This window comes from Peromyscus eremicus, chromosome 1 (assembly GCF_949786415.1).
Source record: "Peromyscus eremicus chromosome 1, PerEre_H2_v1, whole genome shotgun sequence".
Lineage (NCBI taxonomy): Eukaryota > Metazoa > Chordata > Mammalia > Rodentia > Cricetidae > Peromyscus > Peromyscus eremicus.
In genome coordinates, this window is record NC_081416.1 from 33212018 (window position 1) to 33236647 (window position 24630).

General features: G+C 38.9%; 1 protein-coding gene across 1 annotated transcript in view; it reads right to left on the reverse strand.

Moving 5' to 3' along the window:
- Positions 1-5917: 5917 nt before the first annotated feature.
- Cdc37l1 (cell division cycle 37 like 1, HSP90 cochaperone) overlaps positions 5918-24630 on the reverse strand; it is a 37891-nt gene continuing 19178 nt past the window's right edge. The window contains exons 4-7 of the mRNA XM_059259249.1: positions 15809-15924; positions 15034-15156; positions 10779-10943; positions 5918-6535 (exon numbers count right to left, since the gene is read on the reverse strand). Of these exons, the coding sequence (XP_059115232.1) occupies positions 6437-6535; positions 10779-10943; positions 15034-15156; positions 15809-15924 (503 nt within the window). The 3' untranslated portion in view covers positions 5918-6436. The remainder of the gene's footprint in view (positions 6536-10778; positions 10944-15033; positions 15157-15808; positions 15925-24630) is intronic.

Consider the following 24630-nt stretch of genomic DNA (forward strand, 5'->3'; position numbering starts at 1 on the left):
ACTTGAGGCAGATAAATATCTCATTAAAGGCCTTTGCATAAGCGAATGCCCTTCTAGCCCAATGGGATGCGGTATTTGGGGAGACTTGTCTATAGATTCTAAAAAGAAAGCAACTGGCTTTATTTACAGATGTTGGAGATGCAAACTCACTGCTCCCTTTACAGGGAAAGCAAGGGCACAGGCCGCCATGCCGTGCCCTCCGTTTACTAGTTTTTCAATCTGCTATGAAAATGCAGCCACTGACACTTAAGAGCATGTGACTTTGGTCTGGCTTGTTTTCTTTTCCAAATATGCATGTACTGCGGGATATGATTTCTGTTAACCAAGTTCTGGGAGGAACACTGGCAAACGACAGTGGACTAGTCCTAGGTTCTCACCCGTTACTCAGGCTGAGGACTAGGTTTTAGGGCCTGTCAGTTTCTCTCCCTCACACAAATGGACAGTCTGCCTTGATGAGCAAGCAGTAGTAAAAAGAAAACTGGAGGGTAAGAGAACAAACACCCCAGGTAGTTTGCCACTGAAGTAGATGGGGTATGCTGGGGACAGCCCCTTGATAGAAAGGCCAGTCAACTAGTCAACAGGTGTAGTAACAAAAGGAATTTGCAGGCTGGGTTAAAAAGCACTGGAACTGAGTTCCCTCAGGGACATTTATATCTGTATCAGAGTCCTTGATTTCAAGACCCTCTTGTCTCAGCCTCTCAAGTGCTGAGATCACTGTGTGCTACCAGTTGCCACCCTACTTCAAAGGGAACAACTTTTCTTGTACCATCTAAGCAGCCTCCTCTTCCACCTACAGCACTGTGGATCCAACTTGTGTGCTGGGCAAGCACCCTATCACTGTGCTCCATCTCCAGCCTTAGCCTTTTGCTTTTGTTTTGTGACAGGATCTTATGTAGTTCTAGCTGTCCTGGAACGACAGAGACAAGACAAACTCACAAGAGATCCATCTGCCTCTGCCTCCCAAGTGCTGGGATTAAAGGTGTGGATCACCACTCCTGGCCCCAGCCTTTAGTTGGTTGCTTCAAATGATGTAGTCCAAGCTGGCTTCATGTTCATGATCCTCTTGTTTCAACCTCCTTAGTGCTTAAATTACAGGTATGTACCACTAAACCAAGCCTGTGAAACCATTTTAAAACTCCAGTCACTTCCTTAGTGGAGTAAGGACATGTCCTTAGATACTGTGGCCCGAAGTGAGAAAATATGAGAAGTGGAAGAAAAAACAACTCTACCTTCCAGGAAGATGTACTCTTTATTTTACTTGGTGCTAAATCAAAGAATCAAGCCCTTGTACAAGCCTTTGAAATTTTGGCCTATTTTATTTCAGACACTTGGGGTACAAATGCCAGCAAGTGGTTCTTATATATCTGGGAGTGGGGGTGCAATCTTTGCTCTTTAAATTTCACCATTGATCTTTCAAAATGGACTAGGCCTTCAATTAGGATTCCAATGAACATCTTGTCCTTTGTTGATGTTTCTGTAACACCTTATCTGAATGTTGATAACTGCTTTCTAACAATGTTGTGAACTACCTACACTTAGGAATGATCGGTGGGTTCTGTTACATGTGGTGATGTCAGCACTGTGGCTGTCGTCCCGTCATAGGCCCCCAACCCCTTCCTGTTTTCGGCTGTGGCTTCTCACTGGCTTCTTTCTAATAAATGGTCTTCAAACAGTACCTTTCTAATAAACAGGTCTTCCCACAAAGCATCTTATGACATTCTTTCTCTCCTGCTGTACTGATGTATTCACACTTTCATGACACTGGAGATGTGGAGGAGGTTAGAGGATTGGAGAACATGAAGTGACATTTTTTTTCCTGTGACCAGAACAACCAAGATATTGTATATACATCCACTTGGGAATGGTGTATGGCTTTTCTATTAAAACAGACAAAAGGGACCTGTTTTCTGTTGGATAGGTTGATGTCAGACACCGATAAAGGATATCACTGCTGGGGCTAGACAGATGGCTCAGCAGTTAGGTGCACTGGCTGCTCTACAAGAGGACCTGGGTTTGATTCCCAGCACCCACATGGCAGCTTATAACCATCTGTAACTCTAGTTCTAGGGAATCCAATGCCCTCTTCTGGCCTCCACGGGCACCATGCACACACACATTGCACAGACATATACAGGCAAATACTCATACATATAAAAATTTTTTTAAAAAGTACCATTACTGAATATATCCTGCTGAAAAGCAAATGTGTCGTGACCAGTGCAAGAGCTTTTATTTTTGTGTCACATGGAATATGCATGGAGTTGAATGCCCTGGGCGGGAGCATGTCTTCGACAAAATTTCTGCATTAATAGCTTGCAACTAAAGATTTTCATTCTGGAAGTTAGGATTCATTTAAAAAAAAATAATTAAAATAGTCTAGCTGGGCTCAAAAAGCACTGGTAAAAGCCAGTAAAGTTTCTGAATCTGTAGCATTCCCCTGCAATTTTTTAAAAAAGGTTTCATTTTTAGTGTGCATGTGCACATGTGTGTAGGTGCCTGCAGAGGCTACAAGAGGGCATCAGGTCTCCTGGCACTAGAGTTACAGGAGCTTGTGAACACCAGACATGGGTGTTGGAAGTAAACTCTGGCCCTCCGCAAAAGCATTAAGTGCTCTTAACCAGAGACTCATCTCTCTAGCCACCCCATCCCCTTTGAAAGATCTCTAAAAACCCCGAGTTTTTCCACATACAGCATACAAGGAGTGTCTGGTCAAGTGTAGATTGGCCCAGCAGCTTCATATTTCTCCAAGTGTCTGAAGGTAACATGAGCAACCAAATGAAAGCTAGAGGGATTTTAAAGTCATTTTCTACCTTTAGAAAAGGTCTAGTTCTTCAAGGAAGGCCTCTGAAAACATTTTCACCTGTTAGTGATGGTAAGCAATCCACAGCCAACACTTATTCATCTTTGTACTTTCCCCATTAACTGACACCGAGCAAACCAATACCAGCTGAATCAGCTTCTTGGAAAGGCTATGAAACAGGACAAACATTCCCCCACAGGTGGGAACTGAAGGCTGCAGGCTCTAAGGGTCTTCTTGCTAAAATGTGAACGGTATGCTGGAAAATGCAAATGGGAAACCCAACCCCAATCCAGACAAGTACCACCTTTGTACCACATCAGTTTAAGAACTGAAATGTGACTAACTCTGAGAATAGTAAACTGACTTTTGTTTTTCTCTGAAAATACCCCAGGATTAACTTGAGAATCACCTTGCCTACATTTCTACACTGTAATGAAAACCACTTAGTAACAGAGATGTGTGTGCTCTTTGGGGAAGCATGGTAATTCATTTAAAAATTGAAAACAATTTTTAATTAAAAATAAAAACATTTAAACTATGTGTTTGTGTGTGTGTTCTCCTGTGCATGTATGAAGGTCTGCTGAACCTTAAAGAGTTAGTTTAGTTCTCTTTCCACCATTTAGGTCCCAGATACTGGATGCAGTGTCGGGCTTGGCAGCAAACACCTTTATTCAAGTGAGCCATATCAACAGCCCTTATTCACTTTAAAAATAATATGAATGCTTGTCTGAACAAAACCTAATATTTCTGAAGAGAAATTATAGGATATTATAAGGTCCTGGTGCAGAAATGATGGAAGAACCACAGTCGGTATCATTCAGAGACTCGCAGAGCAGGAATTCAAAGCAGTACTTTCTTCATTACCATCAATGGAAAGACAGTTCACAGGGTAAACGGAGTTACAACTATTTGTTTCTCTCTTCTAAGACAGAGTCTCATGTAGCAACAAGGCTGCCTTGAACTTGCTATGCAGCTGAGGAAAAGCATGAGCCCTCCTGTCTCCACCTCCCCAGCACGTGGGCCACAGGTATGTGCCACCATGCCCTGTTTATGTGGTGCCTGGGATACAGTCAGGGCTTTGTGCATCCTAAGCAAGACCTCTACCAACTGAGCTGAATCTTAAGTCCCCAGCGAGTTCATTAAAAAAAGAAAGTATTTTATTAACACATGAGATTTACCAAGTAAAACAGCAGTCTTTGAATATTTTGATGTCAAATATTTTTCACTAGTTTGAACTTCTCATAGATTAGGGACAAATTTTCTAACCGGAAATATGAGTTATCTATTTGCTAAGTATTACTATTCTTCACTACTTCTTAAGAAAACAAGAGAGGAAATTTATTTTGGCAGGGGACAGCCAGCTCTCAATAGTAAGGACATTTTCAAAATAAAGGAAATAAAAGGACTCTTAATATACTGTGTCGTTTTGTTTTGATTTTTTGAGACAGGGCTTCTATACGTAGCTGTCCTGTAACTGGCTCTGTAGACCAGACTGGCCTCAAACTCAGAGATCACCTCCCTTTGCCTCCCAAGTGCTGGGATTAAAGGAGTGTGCTATCACACCTAGCCCAATATACTGTCTTAATACTAAAGTCCTGGCAATGAGTAAGTTACCATCCTTAAGTGCAAATTATGACATCCATTAGTGGCTCCCCCAAACAAATCAATCACACTTTTACACACTGAAACACAGAACACTTCCTTTGGGAAAAGATTCTAGTCAAATGTCAAAGAACAGGTTTTTTTCATAATTTTTGTCTCAGGAAACAAAACCAAAATAAACTTTAATTATATACTCACTTTGTTACTGCTTTTTTTGTCACCAGTTTTTGGCCCTTAAATTATAGAAGGCAAAATGAAAGTCACAACCACTTGGCTGAGCACAGAAAAGCAGACAGGCTGTGGGCAGAATGAACTGGAGTGGGAACCGGTCAGTCCAGTCCACTTCTGTGAGGGAGGGTGGGATCATTCTCTTCTAGTCTGTCCATCTGACAGGAAGAGGAAAACCGAGAGCATGCGCCAGACAAGAAGAAAAGAGAGGAAAAAAATACAACAAAACCAAAAAAACCTTCCATGACTAGGCCACTGATTAAAAAGAACTACAAGCCAGTGAGCACTACCTTATAAATTAGTCAAACATTTTATTATAGAGTATATATATTTATATCAAAAGCACAAAAAGACTTTTATTCTGGGAACCAGGAAGATTGTGACATTACAGGAGTATGATTCAATGATTCCAGTCCATTTCCACAAGTACTGGGTACCCATCACCTACTTCAGCCCCCTTGGCTGACAGAAGACAGATGAAGCCGAGGTCACAGCTCTGACCCATGCAGGCCACTGAACATGATTTTCTTACCCAAACTGAGACCTATAGTCCCAACCCCAGGTACCCACTTTCCAAATATTTGCTACGAATTGAAGTGGGTACTGAGCCAAAGATTACACTCAAAAATAATCAAAGCTAATGCTCCTGTAAGTCCGAAGATTAATCCTCAAATAATAAGGATATCATAATTGGCACTGTCATCTAATTCTAAATAAAAAGAATCATCAAATATCCTGGTGGATCTGCAGTGACTTACATAGGAAGAAGTAAAGCTCAGAAGCATCTCGTAACTGAGCTAGAAGCTAGTAACAGATGGGAGTGAAACCCATCCTCACCACTGAGGGTGACTGTTATCAAGTTCTTAGACATGGTTGGCAGCTCGAGGCAGCTTAGCGCTACAACATTTCTCAAGGCTTCACCAGACGGAAACACACAATAACGATGATTTAACAATGACCTTACTCTTCCTGTTTGTTCTTACAGGCCCTTACTATTCTTTTAAAACTTACTCCCTGAGAGGTCCCAGACTATGTCAAGTAAAGAAATCAGAGTAAGCTTGCAGTTCATCTTGTTGGAAAAACAGAAAACTGTATCGCTTTTTACACATGCTACACTCCTTAATATTTAAACAGTCATCAGGATAAAGTCAACTTCTGAACAGTTTTGGACTACTTGAGGGGTAAATGTCATGTTTTTAATACCAAATTTATAGTCAAGGAGTTAACTGGTGGTGCCGAAAATACAAACGTAAATATTACCTTAAAACAATAATTTGTGCCATCCAGTTTACTTAGTAGTAAAGTAGGTTACCACTACTAATTTATTGCTTTTAATGTGATCAACACCAGATGTGACAGCTGAACTTTGCGGTGGGAAATAAGAAGCACATTTGTATCTTTAATTCTTTCCATGAAGTAGGACATGTACACATCCACGGTAAAAAGACCATGTAGCAGATGCCTCCTCAGTCGGCCAGTCTTGTAAACATTGCATTGTGCAGATTTTCATACTTTGATTCAAAATTAAGAACAGTTAAAGGCAAATTTAGTAACTGAGGGGTGGGGGAGAGTCCAGTTTGACCTCCTGCAACATATGGTACCACTCCTCCCTTCAGAAACAAAACAAAACAACAAAAAACCCTAGCAGCACATAAAAAAAAGTTGCAAAACATTTCAGTACTCTTTTCCCTCCCATCAAAAACCGAACAAAAATAAAGTGCAGCACCCATAAAAGTGTCAAGAAAATAGCCAAGCTCTTCCTTTCTTGTAACAAAATAGTCCTTGGCCTCAGCAGTCTTAAGTGAGTTATACAGTGTCCATCATTTTCTCCTCATCTTCTTTATGCAGCACTGAGTTGACACTGCAGAGAGGTGTACTGATAGAATACTGAAGATAATCTGGATTCTGGGGAGAGAGGGACAGGGACAACACTTGAGAAGCAGCCTCATTCACACCAGGACACTCAACTGCGCACCTGGCTTCATGCTCTCGGTTCCTCTGAAGCACAACAAAATAGGAAAGAAAATGGACTTTTGGAGTCTACTCGGGCTGAAACACAAAGAACTAAGGGTAGGATGATGTGATAAAGACAAGAGTGGATATATGGCAACAGAAATGTAACAAGTACCACACTTTTTTAACCCTTTCAACAAAACTAATTTTAATTCTTTAACCATACAAAGCTAAATTTCCCCATGAGCATTATATTTTAATTAATATGACTTTTGGGGGGCCGCAGAGATGACTCAGCAGTTAAGAGCACTTGTTGCTCTTCCAAAGGACCAGGGGATCTTACAGCCTGTCTGGCCTCTATGGGTACTGCATGCACACAGTGCACAGACATGTATTTAGGCAAAACACCCATACACGTAAAATAATAAAATTTTAAAATCTGTTAAAATACAGTTTTTAGTCAGCAATGTATCCTTAAGATAACTAATTACAACAGTTAAGTACTATAAATGTAAAACATTTTAATAAAGGCAAAATCCATGTACCGAGTAAAGTAAACAAAGAAAAAAAATCTTTACTTTTCCCGAGAGGTACTTTTGCCTACATTTAAAAAAAAAATATGAGTTCAGAATACTGTTCAATTAATGCAAAACTAAATGCATGATTTTTAAATGTTCCATGGGTATGAGTGTAAGGTCTTAAAACCTAAGACTTTACTTGGCCATTTCCTCCTTTTGAAATAATTTTTTTTCTCCTCAGTTATTCTGAATATTTTCCAGTGACTTGGACTTTTTATTACCTTTACTACCTAATTTCATTTACTTTTTAATAAACATTAATGAGCAAAGTTATCCAAATGAGATAGGTTTCTTTAGTAAAAGCCAAAAGCTAGGTAGGAATTTGATTTCCAAGAGAATATTTTTTGTTTTAATGCTTCTATTTAGTATTATTAATACTCAGGGAGAAAAAAAAATCTGTCACAACTTAATACCATTAGAAGCCAATCCAGAGACTGAACATGAAGCAGCTGCTCCAAGAAGCCACTGCTGAGTCCTATCAAGGCTAAGGATGACAGTATATGATGTGTTTCAGAGGTCTGGTTTTCACTATAAAAACTAAAATCAAGAGTGTTCCTGAATTCTGAGCTTTATAAAAGTCAATATTCTTGTTATATTACCCTGTTTCCATAAAGTAGTGCTAAGTCTTTTCTGATATCCATTTCAGATTCCAGAGCCCTTCAAGACCAAACTTACAGTAACTCTAGCATGATACTCAGAACTAAAAGCAATCAATATCCCTACCCTAAGTAACACTGAAATTCCACAGGTTGCCCTATCTGTCTGTCTGTCTGTCTGTCAGTATTCTCAGCACTTCACTTGTCTCAGTATACAGTTTTCCCCCAAAGCATGACCACTTGTAGTGTATGACTCCCAAGACTGGGGAAGGACATTCGAAATCAGAGTATCAGCCCCATTACTTACTGTGTTGGCTTTGGGCAAAGTAATTTAACCTTTGAAAATTTCAATTTACTTATGCGCAAAAATGAATTTAGCCAGGCGGTGGTGGCGCATGCCTTTAATCCCAGCATTCGGGAGGCAGAGGCAGGTGGATCTCTGTGTAGCCTGGGCTACAGAGTGAGTTCCAGGAAAGGCGCAAAAGCTACACAGAGAAAAACCTGTCTCAAAAAAACCAAAAAAAAAAAAAAAAAAAAAAAAAAAGAATTTAAATAATCACAGCATATTTAAGAAGATTAAATGATACATGTCAACATATTGTACAACCCATGAAGTGTAGCTGAAGTTTATAAAATAATCACTCAGAGGCTTAAAATTAATTGCAAATTCTATAGCCTATTAGCTCAGGCTTCTTGCTAGCTAGCTGTTACAACTTAACCCATAACTATGAATCTATGTATCACCATGCATTCCACAGCTTTATCTGCATCCCATTACATGCTGCTCCTTGGATGGCAATTTGGCATCTCCCCTTACTCTTTTTCCTTTCACTCTCTCTCTTGGATTTTCCCGCCTGGCTCCATCCTGCCCTGCCACAGGCCAATGTAGCTTTATTTGTTAGCCAATGGAAGTAATACATATTCACAGCATACAGAAAGACATCCCACAGCACTGTAATTAAACGATACATGTCAACATTGTACAACCTATGAAGTGATATAAAAATGGTATACCATTATTATAATAAGATTGTTTTCAGACTTCAAAACTGTCATCTTGATCCCTTGGATGGCCTCCTCCTGTTTCCTTCATCTAGTCAATAATCTTATCTTGAACAGCAGCACTCCTCACCCTGAGGCAGTCCCGGTCAGAATACCTAAATTCTCACCCTGTAAGGAGCAACTAGTCTATGAACCCAGAGTAATTAAGTATGAAGATTCCTGCTAATAGCAATAATTCAAGTGACAAAATTATATGACTCCAGCCTTCTCTACCACAAGTGACAACGGAGGCCTAGCCATATTTGTCAGCTGTTAACTGGTATGTATAAGAATGACTTACTTCTCTCAAACCAGAAGCATCTTGATAATACACGTTGCTTATATTTTAATATGTGTGAAGAACCACTGACATCTTAGTCTCTTATTCCTCTGTATGCATGAGGTGACTAATTTTAGGTTTATCTACTGCCTTTGACATCATCATAAAACTCCCTTGGAAAAAATTGCTTTCTCATGTGCTACTTCTCAATACAGTATTTAAGGAACATTAAAGAAGTGATCTGGGGCTAGAGAGATGGCTCAGCAGTTTAGAGCACATGTTCCCTTGCAGAGGACCAGGGTTCACTTCCCAGTACCCACATGGTGGCTTACAACCATCTGTAACCAACCGTTCCAGGGGATCCAAAGCCCTCTTCTGATCTCCCTCTGTGGGCACCAGGCACACATGTGGTGCACATATATACATGCAGGCAAAATATTTTCATACATATAAAATAAATCTTAAAAAATTAAAAATAAAGAAGCAATCTGTAGGCATTCTTCAGGGGGCTATTCCTGACATGTCCAATTAAAGGAGAACACTAGTAATTATTTAAAGTCAGAATGTGATTATTTACACCCCTGAAAATGTTTTTGGTTGAGTTAAATATGACCAGTTGCTTTCCTTACTATTTTAGATACTACATTAGGTTAAAGTGCTGTGTAAAATTTAACAGCTGTTTAAGTACACGTTACTAAAATGGTAAAATTATAGTGACATAAGGTCAAGAAATTGGAAATTTCAATTTTTACCATTTTATGAGGCTTAAAGATAAATACAGGCCTCTCCTCATATTGTCTTCTGAATGACACTTTCCATCTCCCAATGTAGACAACAGAATAAACTGGCTAAAGCTGGTCTTAAAATCTTGGAGCCTGGAAATGAGAGATAACTGGGCTCTATTAAGTGGCTACTTCTAAAATCACAATGGGCAGGGACTGTCTGACAGTATCTTAAAGCTCTAGGAAGTAGTATCAGCTACACTAGTGTCTGCTCCCCTCTTTTCACTGATATTTGTGTATGTGTGTGTTAAGAGCATAGTTTTTCTCTTGATCTAACAACAGATTCTGAGGAAGTTCAAACAGTTGCTAACAGTACATACACTCTCACTAGATATATAACATTAACAAAGTACTAATTACATAAAGCCATGCAACAGATCACTTCAGCTATCACTCACATGTCTGCTCGCAAGCTAATTTCATCCTTTAAAAAACTGCCAACAACGTATTTTACTCAGAAGGAGATGTCTGTGGGGAGCCACCCTGAGTTTATGACTGAGATTAACACTTGACATTAAAAATGTTTAGGTACAGCTCATCTTTTCCACATTAAGATGAGACAGAATTTGGTGTCTCTAAGAGACAGAAGAGACTCAATGCCAAGGCATGGAATGAAATAAGACTAAGGATTATTATTATTATTATTAAGTATTTCTTTTGGAGACAGGGTCTTTCAACATACCCCTCATTGGCTGGAGCTCACTATGGCAATCAGGCCTCAAGCTCACAGAGATGATCCATCTGCCTCCGCTTCCTGAGCACTTGGATTAAAGGCACGAGCCACCACATCGACACTAAGGATTATTTTTTGAGTCAAGAAAATTTTAAGTGGTCATACATACATTATGCACAAGTGGTCCTAAAGAACAAAATTATGTGAGTTCATTTATGAAATGAGTATTCCCTTTTCCAGCTTACCTGTGATAAGGATTCTAAGGAGCCTATGCATCCAACACCAGAATGGGGAACATGATTCTGAACTGTTACAGGTTGAAAGCTTTGTGATTGAGCATAAAGTCTTACTCTTGACTTGAAAGCTTCAAGTTCATTTTTGAATGCCTCAAAATAACCTTCTTCCTCTGCCTAGAACATAAAAACAAACAAACAAAAACAATGTTTCTGGGCTGGGCAGTGGTGCATGCCTTTAATCCCAGCACTGGAGAGGCAGAGCCAGGTGGATCTCTGTGAGTTCCAGGCCAGTCTGGTCTACAGTGCAAGTTCCAGAACAGACTCCAAAGCTACACAGCGAAACCTTGTCTTGGAAAAACAACAACAAAAAAGAAAGACTGTTTCTGGACTCCTAAACCACAGAGTAAATTTCAAAAGCACCTAACAGAGCTGGAGTAGAGGCAACAAAGAATAGTGAAAATACAGAACGCAGTACAGTCTCCTCACAGACTGTGAACAGTTCCTTTCACAGGAACACTTACAAAGAGTTGGTCTGCTCTATATTTCTTTCTTCTTCAACAAAATTAACTAAAAGGAAACAATACTCCTTATACAAACACACAAAGTGGGAGTTTTTAAGACCAGCTATTCAGGAGGCTAAGGCAGGAGAACACTAAGTTCAAGGTCTGGTAGGCAAAAGAGTGAATTTACCAGGAACAGGGCAATTTAGTGAGACCCTTGGGTGGATGGATCTCTGTCAGTTCAAGGCCAGCCTGGTCTACAGAGCAAGTTCCAGGACAGCCAGGACTGTTACAGAGGAACCCTGTCTTGAAAAAAAAAAAAAAAAACAAAAACCAAAAACAAAAAAAACCACCTATTTTTTATAACTTTTTATTTTGAGACAGGGTAGGGCACTTGGTTAGTAGGTGCAAGGCTCAACCCGTAGAACTGCAAAACAAACTTTATCAAGCTCTCACATTCACTCTGTTCTCACTTAACTGGGGAGGGGGCACTATTACCTATCTAGTCCATCTCCGACCTTTCAAGACTATTTGTAAAAGTTATACATGACAAACTCAACATTCAGCTTAATTACTGTAAGGACATCTTAAGTGTTCTAGTTAAGCCAGTGTCTGGCATCTGGAAACAAACATGCTAACTTCGGCTGAGGGAAGGGGCTCTCTCTCTGGCATCCAATGATGCAGGAGCTCTCCATGAAAAGCCCCCATCCTCTGACAGAGGCCTCTTTTTAAATGCTCCTTCTATGTGTACCTGGCAGGGTACATGCACTGTGCTAACAGCATGCTTGCTGGCTTTAAGTTCAAGGGCGAAAGAGATCTTGTTAATGGAAGTTAGGTTGTAGAACTTGGTTGAGATTGTAGATTAGTTCTGGGTTACATAAACAATGGAAATTATGTTCTGGGAGGATATCCTATCTTTTTGGATAATTTCCTCGTTAAGCTTAACACCTCATTGTAGTAATAGCTGGCTAGTACTGTGTGGACCTATGCTACTACTGTCCAATGCTTGCATCCAAAGGTAATCGCTATCCAAGGCAAACAGCATGATAGCTGACTACTGTAATCCTAACGCCGAGAGGCTGCTCAAGAGACCTGACTCTGTTTAATGACAAGACATTGTTTATTTTCTTTATGCCAGTTTCCTCCCTTACAAAACAGGAGTAAAAATCTTCATAAAGTGCAGAAGGATTTAATAAGTTAACTCATGCAAAATCTTAAAACAGTGCCTGTCATGACAGAAGCACCCAATGAATATTACTGCCTAATTGTCAATATTAAAACTGTTAAGGTTGAAGATTTTTAATTATTTTCAGTTCTGTTTTATTAAAGAAAAAAATTACATGTAGTGTGGCAATGTCCCATTACATATTAAGTACTGATTTAAACACATTAAGGTATCACTAAAAGGTATAGCTTTTATTGCTTCTATGAGTCAAGTAAAAATTTAGTTACCATAAGCCTAGCTAAAATTCCAACCCAGTCATTTGTTTATTAAAAGTCCACTATAAACTGTAGGATAAGATTGTAGGAAATTGTAGGATAAGACTGCACTTCACAGAGTTTTTTTTTACATTTAAAAATAGAATTTAATAATTCTACCACTCAAGCATAGCCAAAGTTAAACTTCTGGTGTATTTCCCTTTAACTTCTAATTATGTATGATGAAATGTGCAAGAAACCATATATACGTGTGTGTGTGTGTGTGTGTGTGTGTGTGTGTGTGTGTGTGTGTATCGGATCCTCAGTTCCCACGTAACATTCCGGCATGGTGGCACACATCTGGAACCCCAGCACTGAAGAGAGGGAAGGGGGAGATGACAAAAACAAGCAGATCCTGGGGGCTTGCTGGCCTAGCCACAATGGCCAGCTTCAAGTTCACTGAGAGACCCTGTCTTGGAAAACAGGATGGATTTTACCCGTTGTCAACTTCTGGCCTCTACACTTTATATAAGTAAACTTGCATACACACAATATGTAATATTTAAAAGACAAAAACTATTCTTTAAAGCACCCTCCCCCAACAGGTGAGAGCAGTGAAATATGCTTTTCGTCTCCTCAAATCTCTCATGTTTGGCTTAACTGACGGTAAAAGACTTCACCATTTGCTTCAGCATCAATTGCACACTCCTCAGTGAGAGTGAAAGCAGCCACCAAATATCACAGGAGCATTATGAAATCATTGTCACTGAGGGCCTCCCAACTGTCAGGGCCCCTGAACACATGCTGAGAACCTGCTCTCTATGGTGCATTCCTCAAAATGGTCTTGCTATTCAGATGTGCACTTGCTCAGTTCCAGCAGAAATACTTCCAAAGGGGTTGTTCTAATGTATACTTCTAACAGTGAATTCAATTCTTACTGCTTTGCTTCTTAGGGAACTTTTAATTATTACTGATCCAGTAAACATGAAACAGTAATTTTTCTATAAGTATATTTTCTTTACTAGGGCCAACATTATGTGTCTATAAACCATGTATCTCCTATTTTAAACTTGTAACATAAACATTTTCCTAGATTATGGACAATGTTCCATAAATATACAATAGCTGCAAACATTCTATGTACACATACTTTCTGGAAGTCATCCTTAAATGTGAGATGTTTAGGCTGCATGCTTGCTTCCTCCTCCTCCTGCCTCCTCTACTGTCCCTCAACAGGATCTTACTATCTCAGCCTGTACTGACCTCCAACTCATAATCCTCTTGCCTCAGCCTCCTGAGTATATTTTATATTTTTTCATTACAAATTTGGTTTCTTTCTTTTTTTTTTTTTTTTTTTTTTGAGACAGGGTTTCTCTGTGTAGTTTTGGTGCCTGTTCTGGAACTCATTCTGTAGACCAGACTGGCCTCAAACTGTAGCTAGAGTTTTCCTGCCTGGCCTAGAGTCAGGGCAAATCTCTCTCTCCTGCTAGTCCCACAGCCGCTCAGACCCAACCAAGTAAACACAGAGACTTATATTGCTTACAAACTGTATGGCCGTGGCAGGCTTCTTGCTAACTGTTCTTATAGCTTAAATTAATCCATTTCTATAAATCTATACCTTGCCATGTGGCTCGTGGCTTACCGGCATCTTCACATGCTGTTTGCTATCGTGGCGGCTGGCAGTGTCTCCACCTCAGCCTTCCACTTCCCAGCTTTATTCTCCTCCTTGTCCCGCCTATACTTCCTGCCTGGCCACTGGCCAGTAATTTATTTATTGACCAATCAGCAACACACTTGACATACAGACTATCCCACAGCATGGAACTCACAGAGATCCGCCTGGCTCTGCCTCCTGAGTGCCGGGATTAAAGGCATGTGCCACCACTGCCTGGCCAAATTTGGTTTCTTAAACGGTGAATTCTACATGTGGAGGATGCTATATCTGTTTTGCTCAACACTACATTTGAAATGGCTTTGCTTTCCATTAGTAAACACTCTATATAATAAATGGGTAAATGATGAAGTACTCCAGGATAGTCACATTAATTTGCATGAGTTTCAAAAATGAGTTTTAAATATACGGTCTAGTGTAGCCTCTTAACTCATTTTAACTCTCAATCAGCAAAGACTTGTAATACTACATTGTATTATAAATGCTAACTTATACTATGTAAGCACTATACTAGCTTATATGTACTAAGTACTAATACTGTACATTTCTTTTCACTAGAAAACCTACAGCATTTAGCAGCCTGTAACCCAGATAGCTTCCTGATATGTACAGAACAAAGAGAGCTCAGTTACAGTCCAACCTTCTTAATTAACAATACCAAGTAACTACTTACTTTGGCTTTCTGGAAAAACAAACGAAAACAGCCTCTTGGATCCACATTACAGTTTTTGGCCATTTCCATAATAAACTGCATTACCACAGCCTGATGTGCTATTTGTTCCATTAGAGCACCTTTCTGAAAAAGACACATACCAGAGTTACAGAAAATACTTCTGGAAAGAGACTCAATTGGTACTGAGGCAAATTTTGAATTTTTAGAGTACTTTAGATTTTACTCTTTATTAAGTAAAAGACTAGCTAGACATAAAGTGAATGTCGTCTTATTGCTGTTATGTGGACCAGAACAACTCCATGCTTTTGGCTTGGTTCACATCATGATTACTCCATGAGAAATTTCAAAGGTGACTTTCTGACTAGAGTGCATGAGAAGATGGCAGAGCGCACGCACTGGAAACAACCACAGTAAACCCTCGCAGTAAGCTGGCAAACAAACAGCAGGACTTCACAATTCCTTCTAATGACCTTCCTGCCTTCTTTACTGTTGTTGTTGTTTTTGAAGACAGAGTTTCTCTGTGGAGCCCCGGCTGTCCTGAACTCGCTTTGTAGACCAGGCTGGCCTTGAACTCCGAGATCTACCTGCCTCTGCCTCTGAAGTGCTGGGATAAAAGGTGTCTGCCACCACTACCCAACCTCCTGCTTTCATTTAAAGTAAACAATGAAAAAAGGAAGGAAGGAAGGAAGGAAGGAAGGAAGGAAGGAAGGAAGGAAGGAAGGAAGGAAGGATTGATTCTATTAAAGTTTCCAGACACTCAAGGTTCATACAATACCTGCTCAGCTTCTAGATGAAAACACCATAAAATAAGATATTTAGCAGTTTCTTCACATACAATGTACGGATGGTCAGACAGAAATCTCTGACTATCATCCCACCGACTCAACATACCTATAAAAGAGAATTGAATCACAAATGTCAATTATTTCCTTCCTTCCTGTGAGGCAAAAAGTGAATTCTAAATGTCTCTCTTTAAAGACAATTCCCAGTACCAGAGCAGTATGTATGTGACAGGGCAAGCCAAGAGCACTAATACCTCTTAAAGCAATACCCAGCAGACTGAACGACAGCAAGTTTTATTTCAGATAGCCTGACTTCAGAAGAGTGACCAGTGGAATTCCGCTGCTTACAGGAATGCCTGAAGTCCCCAGACACTGTGACACTTGGTCTTCCTTAAGGTTACAGGGGAGCAAATATTTCGAGATAGATCATTTACTAAGAGAGCAGAATGCTTTCCATTAGAAAGATGGTTAAGAATCTGTTCCTGAGTAGCCAAAGACTGCAGATGGCCACAGAGCTTGTTCAAGGACAGCCTGAGCAACTTTGCAAGATCTTGTCTCAAAAAAACAAACAAAACAAACAAACAAAAAAGGGGGCTGGGGCTGGTTCAATGATCAAAGTGTTTGCCTATTAGTATGCATGAGGCCTGAGGCTCAATCTCTAGCACAAAAATTTTTAAAAAGCAAGACTTTAAAAATTATAAGTGGCAAATTTAAGGGCTTACTAAACATTCAAAATAAATTAGAATATCTCTATTTTTTTTTTTTAAAGAGTCCAAGATATAGAGTCAAATGTAGACATCAGATCAGGAAACTTTATCAACTAGGAAACAAGCAAGTCAGTATTATAATAACTAATATACTGCAATTATTTTAGTCACATTAGGCAATACTAATACTGTCTGTTCAGTGTATACAGTAAACAATTATTTTTTTTAAAAAGTAGTTGAACATATATAAACGCTGCCATTTTGTTTCAAGATATTAACGAATTTAAGTAGTACTTAGCATGCATCTGCATCTTTACCTAATTTAACAAAGACACTATTGCCAAGCAACATGGGACCTGGAGTGTGCTGTGCAGGGTTACATTTGAATGAACCAAGTATCACAATGTCAGAAACTTTAGTTTACACACAGAGCAAAAACAGTGCGGATATTATTAAGCCATTATCGAAGTTTCATAGGACTGTCTTGAGAATATGACAATAAAGCTTAGCTCTCAACACAAAATGAATTCCTACATACTAAATTTCATATGAGAACATAAGATCAAAACCAAGGACAAATACCTTACATTGCAACATGTGGGGAACCAGCTGAAAATATACTATCTTTAGAAAAAAGTTGGGGGCAATTTTAGTCTTTTTTTTTTTTTTTTTTTTTTTAGTTAAGAAAAAGGGGGGCGGGCAGAGTCTTCTACATAATTCAAGAATCCCTCAATCTTTAAACTTCTCCTGCCTCTGCCTCTCAGTGATAGGATTAGAAGTGTGCACCATACTTTTCTGACAGTTGGGTCATTGAAGATTCTGAGACACAGAATGATTCTGCAAATTTATTTAAAACTATTTCCCCAGGAGTTAATGAATGCTGAAAATCTGAGCTCATGAAAGTACAATCCTTATTTCTTATACCTAAAGACATAAAATGACTCCTATGGCAGTTTCTGCCCCCTCCCCCTCTTTCCCCATACTTTGTTTTGAGAGTATCTTATGGAACCAGGATGGCTTTGGCAGCATTATGACTTTATTTACAAAACCCTGTCCATTTGGACTCTGAATTAAAGACAGTATGAAAAGGACTGATAACAGTTGCTACCAATCTGTTACAAGCTGAAGTTTTTATCTTTTTAAATACCTAAGCCACTTGAGACTTGACAAAGATATTAGATCTTGATTAGTATGAAATTATGAAGTTACAAGTAGTCCATCTAGGTCTTAAAGAGAAAAGGTATGGAATTTTATAAGGAAGTATTTAAAGAGAATCCAGAGTTCCAAGAACAGAACATATCTGAAATTGCTGTTATTTTGAAATTTGTAAACAGAGTAACACAATCTAGGATGGTCTGAACCTCAGCTTCACCTCGGGCAAGTGCCCTCATATACCTCGGTATCTTCCCACGTAGAGTAGGGCTAAAACAGTACCTGACATGAAGGATTTTTATGAATTAAAGATATTAATTCATATAAAGCTTTTACAACAGTGCCTCACCTAGTAAATACTTGACAGCATGTATTAACACAACAGTGAATAATTCACTCATATAGCAAATACTTATTAAGGCAATCTTTTGGTTAAGGAGAAGCCAACCACTCAAACTAACCGATTTCTCTGAATTCTTAGACTAGCTTACTTGGACAAATTAAGTTAATTACATACATCTAAATGTCATCAGTTCTCAATGGTCTATCTGATTCTTAAGTCAGTACACACACTCTGCATTATCTTTACAGAATACACTTAACATTTTATACCATCTACCGTAACTATCTGCTACAACTCCTCTGGCTAGGCTGCAAGACCCTTGAGAAAACTGACTACTTTTCCTGCCTGAGTGCTCCTGTGTTCCTATCACCAGATAAGTGGTTTTCACCTCCCTGCCTATGTACAGTCATGCTGGTAAAAACCAAATCCATCCTTCTCCCTGCCACCCTACAGTGCTTCTGAGATTTCAGGTTACCTCATCAGGTATTCTAGAAACTCCTCTGACTTCCCATTTCTCTGGCATCAAACTGACCATGAAGTTCAGTGGCTATACTACTATATACTAAATACATTTTTAAATATTAAGCCATGCCAAAATTTTAGAATAAAACCTTAAAATATTTTTTCAGGTAATAAAAAGTATATTTGTTGTGAAGAACTTAGTTCCCAAATTTAAAAAAAAATGTAATTCTATCACAGAGACAATTTAAATCCTATAATACATATGTTTTCAGTTCATTTAATTTTATATTTTAATTCAGTACTTCACAGCATGTTTTTTAAAAACAGGATATTAATTTTTTTAAAGTAAAGCACAAGTGAATAGAATCGAGATATTATAAATGAAAAAAGTTTTTATACAAATGTTTATAGTTTTTGATAAATTTCCCAGTGACCACATTCTACAGAGATTCAAAAAAGCTGAATCAAAGTTAACTATGGCTGGAAGGGAGAATGATGTGCTCTGAAAAACCAATGCATAATTCAAAGAGCAGCTCCAAGAATCACAAAGACGGTGATGTTAAGGGGTTAAACCGCTGAATAACTGTAAACGGTTGTGAATTTGAATAGGAAACAAGCTGTGTCTAAATCAGCACTTTGACTTCTAAAGCATGAATCAACCAACCAACAAAAATGTAAAGGAAAGTCAGATTCAATCATCTTTAACCCTGCAACAATGGTACCATTTAAGTGGTAAACTTCATCTAAGCAGAAGGGTAAAAAGCAACAGGAGAAAAGAGTCAGTCACCCAACAGTACAAGGGAGAATTGGGAAGAACTACGAAGAACGAAGTACAAACGAGACAAGTATTGGTTTGAAGTGCCTGCTGTCCTACACAGACAGCTCACCTTCACCAGGCCCTCTTTAAGAGTCTACACGGAATCCAACTTTGGAAAGTCTCCACTTGGAAGCTTTAATTACAGCTGCCATTCCAGATGTTTTTTAAGGAGTTCATCAATATACCTATCGGTCTGACAATACCTTTTTTCTTTCCTAATAGCATACACTAGCGTAAGCATTTGCTTTCTCCAAAGGTGGACTGCATCAAACCTTCCAACTCTTGTCTCAGGCCTCTATCAACTGTGCTATCACTTTGTAATGCGGATTCTGCTTTCTCATCACCTCTGTAACTGTAAATTTAGTCCACTCTATGTTCATGGAACTTGGCGAGTAGAAGTAGCAGATGCCCCAGATGCCTAGTTATATATAATAAGATACACATATGCCAGAGAGTGGAAAGTTAAACACATGAAAAGTTTGGGAGCCTACTACCTTAGGAACATTTCTGTGGATCCAATGTGCTGCAGCAAGTAGGGTATCTCCTCCAAAGTGAAAAGCCAATGTGCATTTCCACTAAGAAACAGGTACAATGTGAATCTGGGAGTGGCTATAAGTCTGGTTGGATTTGAAGACAGCAAGGGTCTGGTTAGTATTACAAGATGAGATGCTGGAAGCTCACAACATGCAATGGTAAACAACTACTTATTAATCACCGATGGATGTCAAGCCAGCCTTTTTTTCCTGGCCATCTGATTAAGCACACAACAGTTTCATAAACGAAGGGATCATGTCTTAGGTAGGCATAGGCTTAAGATTATACATGGACTCAAGAACATGGAATCTTTTCATCAAGGATGTTTCGGTAACCTAGTCCAGTAGCATCAATGAATACCAAACTTTTCAGGAGCAAAAACTCATGCTAAAACGCCAATATGGCACCACCTTCTATAGAATTAATTATCCAGTCATAAAGCAGCAGCTTGAGTACATTGGTCCAATTTCTTCTTGGAGGGATCAATAATCCCTCACATGAACAAGCCTTTCTAGAGCGGAAGTGTCCTCTCTCTTACCATGCATGCTTCTACCAAATTACATTTGGGGTGTACTAGATGGACTGGTCACTGTACCACATTTTTGGCTCATTTTATATCAAAATCAATGATGCACATGAACTCATGAAATTCTCTGGTCTTACCATGGACTACTCAGAAACAGCCGGTTTTACACAGTGAGGAAGGGTCTACTGAAGACTGAGTCTCAGTGTCAGGTGATTACAACCTCTTGTGAAGCTGGGATGTTTTCCCACACAGAACTGCATTTAACCGAAGCACTCAATCTACAACACAAGAAGGTACTATTTCTCACTTACTAGGTGACATGGCTTCAAAGCAACCAGCTTACAGAATGCCAGCTGGGCAAAAGCACCACTAGTGACACTATTCTCTCAAATGCTATGTGTGTCCAGAAAGAAGTATCAGTAGATGGCACATCATGTTCCTGCAGCAGAACACATGGGTCTTGGTAGCAGGACTGAAGTAGGAAGGGCAACTGACAACACAGGACACGTTTACAAATTACTATCTTCTACCCCTGTGATTCAAGACCCTGCTGGTTTAAAGACTTTAATATCGATCCAAGAGAGGGCTGCTTATTCCTTCTGTTTCTATATATGAAATGACACAATGATACATGTAGAAACGTGAACTTGTGTGTTTAGCTCTTCAAATACTAGCCTTTTCTTGTTTTTTTGGCTATTTGTGACAGAGTCTCGTAGTCCAGGCTAGCCCCGGACTTGTGATCCCCTTGCTTCAGCCTCCTCAGTGCTGGGATTACAAGCACATGCCATCATGCCCAGATTTCTTCAGGTACTAACTAGTCTTGAATTAAGTACAGTTTTTCGTTTTGAAGCAAAAATACTTTGACGGGGCACAAATGGAAAAAGGTTTCAACATGCCATTGATGAATAAAACACAACAAAAACAATGTCTGTTAATTCACCCAATACTCGAATAAAAAAAAAAAATATGGTCTGACACTCAATTCCTCACACTTCCAAGCAGCATTTTCAATCTAGCAGTATCACACTGCTTGTAAGTTTCAGAACATATCATGCATGTATTTTCTGATTCTGCAATTTCTTTTTTTTTTTTTAAAGATTTATTTTATTATGTATACAGTGTTCTGCCTACATGTATGCCTGGGGGTCAGAAGAGGGCATCAGATCTCATTACAGATGGTTGTGAGCCACCATGTGGTTGCTGGGAATTGAACTCAGGACCTCTGGAAGAACCACCAGCGTTCTTAACCTTTGAGCCATCTCTCCAGCCTTCATTCTGCAATTTCTAATGCTGTTGCCTAATCTCCATGGAAAATCCTTATCTTCCCTTCCTAAACAAACTCAAACATTGCCTCCTCCCCTAGGAATCCTTCATTTACTTCAACTCCCCCCCACCCCCCCATCTTCCCACAATAGAAAAAGCCAGTTTGGGACTGGAGAGAAGTTCAGTCATTAGGAGTGCTTCCTGTCCCAGCACCCATGTTGAGTGGCTCAAAACCACCCCTAACTCCTGCTCCAGGGGATCTGACATCCTCTTGTGCTCTTCATGGGCCCCCTAGACATATGATATATACTTACAGAGATATAAACACATAAAGATTAAAACATCTTAAAAAATGACATTATTGTGTGTGTGTGTGTGTGTGTGTGTGTGTGTGTGTGTGTGTGTGTTCCGATCCCATGGTTAGGTGGTTCACAATCAACCATAACTTCTGCTCCAGGGGATCTGACGCCCTCTTGTGGTCTCCATGGGTCCCCTACACATGTGGAATATACTTACATAGACACAAACACATACACATAAAGATTAAAAAATAAATCTTAAAAAATGTCAAAAGTTGTATCTTAGATCTGTGTGTGTGTATTATCTGAGCAACATGTCAAGGAACTATGAATTACACATCATCTATCTAAACCCGAGAAAAGGAAAAAAATGAGTGTTGGAGCTGGCAGGATGACTCAGTGGGTACAGGTACTTGCACCAAACCTGATGACTGAAGTTCAATCCCTGGAACCCACATAGTGGAAAAGGAGAAAACTGATTCCATCAAGTTGTGCTCTGTCCTCTACACATGTGCTGTGGCATGGCACCTGACCCCTCCCCACTGCCCATGAAAAGAAAATATATAAAATTTTTAATGAATGCTTATCTTTTAATGCTAAGAAAAAATAGCAAAGAAACAACAAAAAAACAAAACATACAATCAGTCAAGAAATGCAAAACGGTGATACCATCACAGAAAGCAGCATTAGCAGACTGAACTGTGCTCTTTACAACCTAGTTTTAGATATAAGCAAGGTCTGAAGCACATCTGTCAACCCTGCCACAAGCAACAACACATGTGGAGCTGGTCACATGGTTTTTGGACCTCATTTTAGAGGGTCAATTTTATACACATACGGATGATATCAAACACAATAAAGAAGAACACTTAAGTAGTAGACTCACCAAAATGTCGGATTTTTTGCTCATATTTCTCCATAAATGATTGTGATTTATCTTCATCTTCTGTTTTTCTTTTATCTTGATTAATAAAACTCTGAAAAAATTAAGTAATTAAAATCAACATTTTAATTCAATTTCTTCAGATGCTGAGTGCTTAGCGATCTTTTCTAAAGACATGATGTAATAAAAATATTGCACAGTACTATGCATCATTAAACTAATCTGTTAAAACTTGTCATTAAAAAGTTAAACATTCTCATTTGGTAGTTTCATTAATTTTATTTTAAATTATAAATTTATCTAGGGATCACATAGGAAAAATAGTTGAATGACTTCTCATTAACCAGATTACCCTATCAAAGACAGGAAAGATTCTTTACATGTGTTATTCATTTCCAATAAACGCTTGCAACTCTAGCCTAATCTTTGAAGCAAACTGAGCAAACCAAAGTATAGAGAGTCAAAGATATTTACTATAAATTCTTTGAGAAGAGATAAAACAAAAATATAAACCTCGACTGCATGTCTAAAAACTTTCTCTTGGGAGGCTAAATAGTTTAATTCTTAAAACTAAGAACAAACTTCTACTAAGGAAGTATTTACATTTGTTAAGTAAGTCATGAAACAGACCAACAAGTTTCTCATCTTACCAGCAAAACTAGCACAACTGTTTCCCAGAGTACTCTGTGATACACTTTACACCGGATATTATCAATGCCAAATTGAAAAGCACAAACCAGCTCCCTGCCAGCTTGTATTTCAAAATAAAAGCATCTTGTACTTTTTTTAAAATCTAGACCAATACTGTCCTAGTCACAAATATACCTTAAAATTTTCTACTAGCCCCATTAAAAAGCAGAAATACACAAATGATGTTCATAACCTAATATATTCAATATATCATTTCAATGTGAAAGAAACACCAAAAAATTAACAAGGTATTTTACTTCTGGTGTTTTGGTATTGAGTAATGGAATCTGGTGTATACTTTTACACTTATAGAACATCCCAAATTGGCTTAACCACATTTTAAGTGCTCAGTAGCTCATGTGGTACTTATTAACATGGCCCCTGAGCAGGATAACATTCAAAATTATGAAGCATTCTATATATGGATAACATTCAAAATTATGAAGCATTCTATATATGGATATATTAACTATATATTATATTTATTCTATATAAAAATATTATACATACACATACACACACACACACACACACACACACACACACACACACACACACACGTATACTTATATGTTTTAGATTTGCTTCATGTGATTGAGTATTTTGCCTGTCTGCATGTGTGTGTTCCATATGCATGCCCAGTGACCAGAAAGGTCAGAGAGTGTTGGATCCCCTAGAACTGAAGTTACAGATGGTTGTAAGCTGCCATGCGGGTGCTGGGAACTGAACACGGGTCCTCTGCAAGAGAAACGTGCTCTTAACTGGTGAGTCATCTTGCTAGCCCTGTTCTATATTTTAAGTTTTAAATTGCATATCTTAATAGAGTATGGATGATACAAGTATACCTACTTGGTAAAATTTTACCTATATTACATGCATACCAAAGCAAGATGTGAGCAATTGATGTGGAACATGGGGCTCCTAGTTACTTCCTGTCCAGAGAAATTTTCCATATTGAAATTTAAGCTTTAAGCCCAGTGAAGTTAAGAATGCTTGCTGCTTAGCCATGCATGGTAGCTCACGTCTTTAGTCCTAGCACTTGGGAGGCAGAGGCAGGTGGATCTCTGTGAGTATGAGGCCAGCAGAGTGAGTTCCAGAATAGCCACAGCTGTTAGATAGAGAAACCCTGTCTCAAAAAA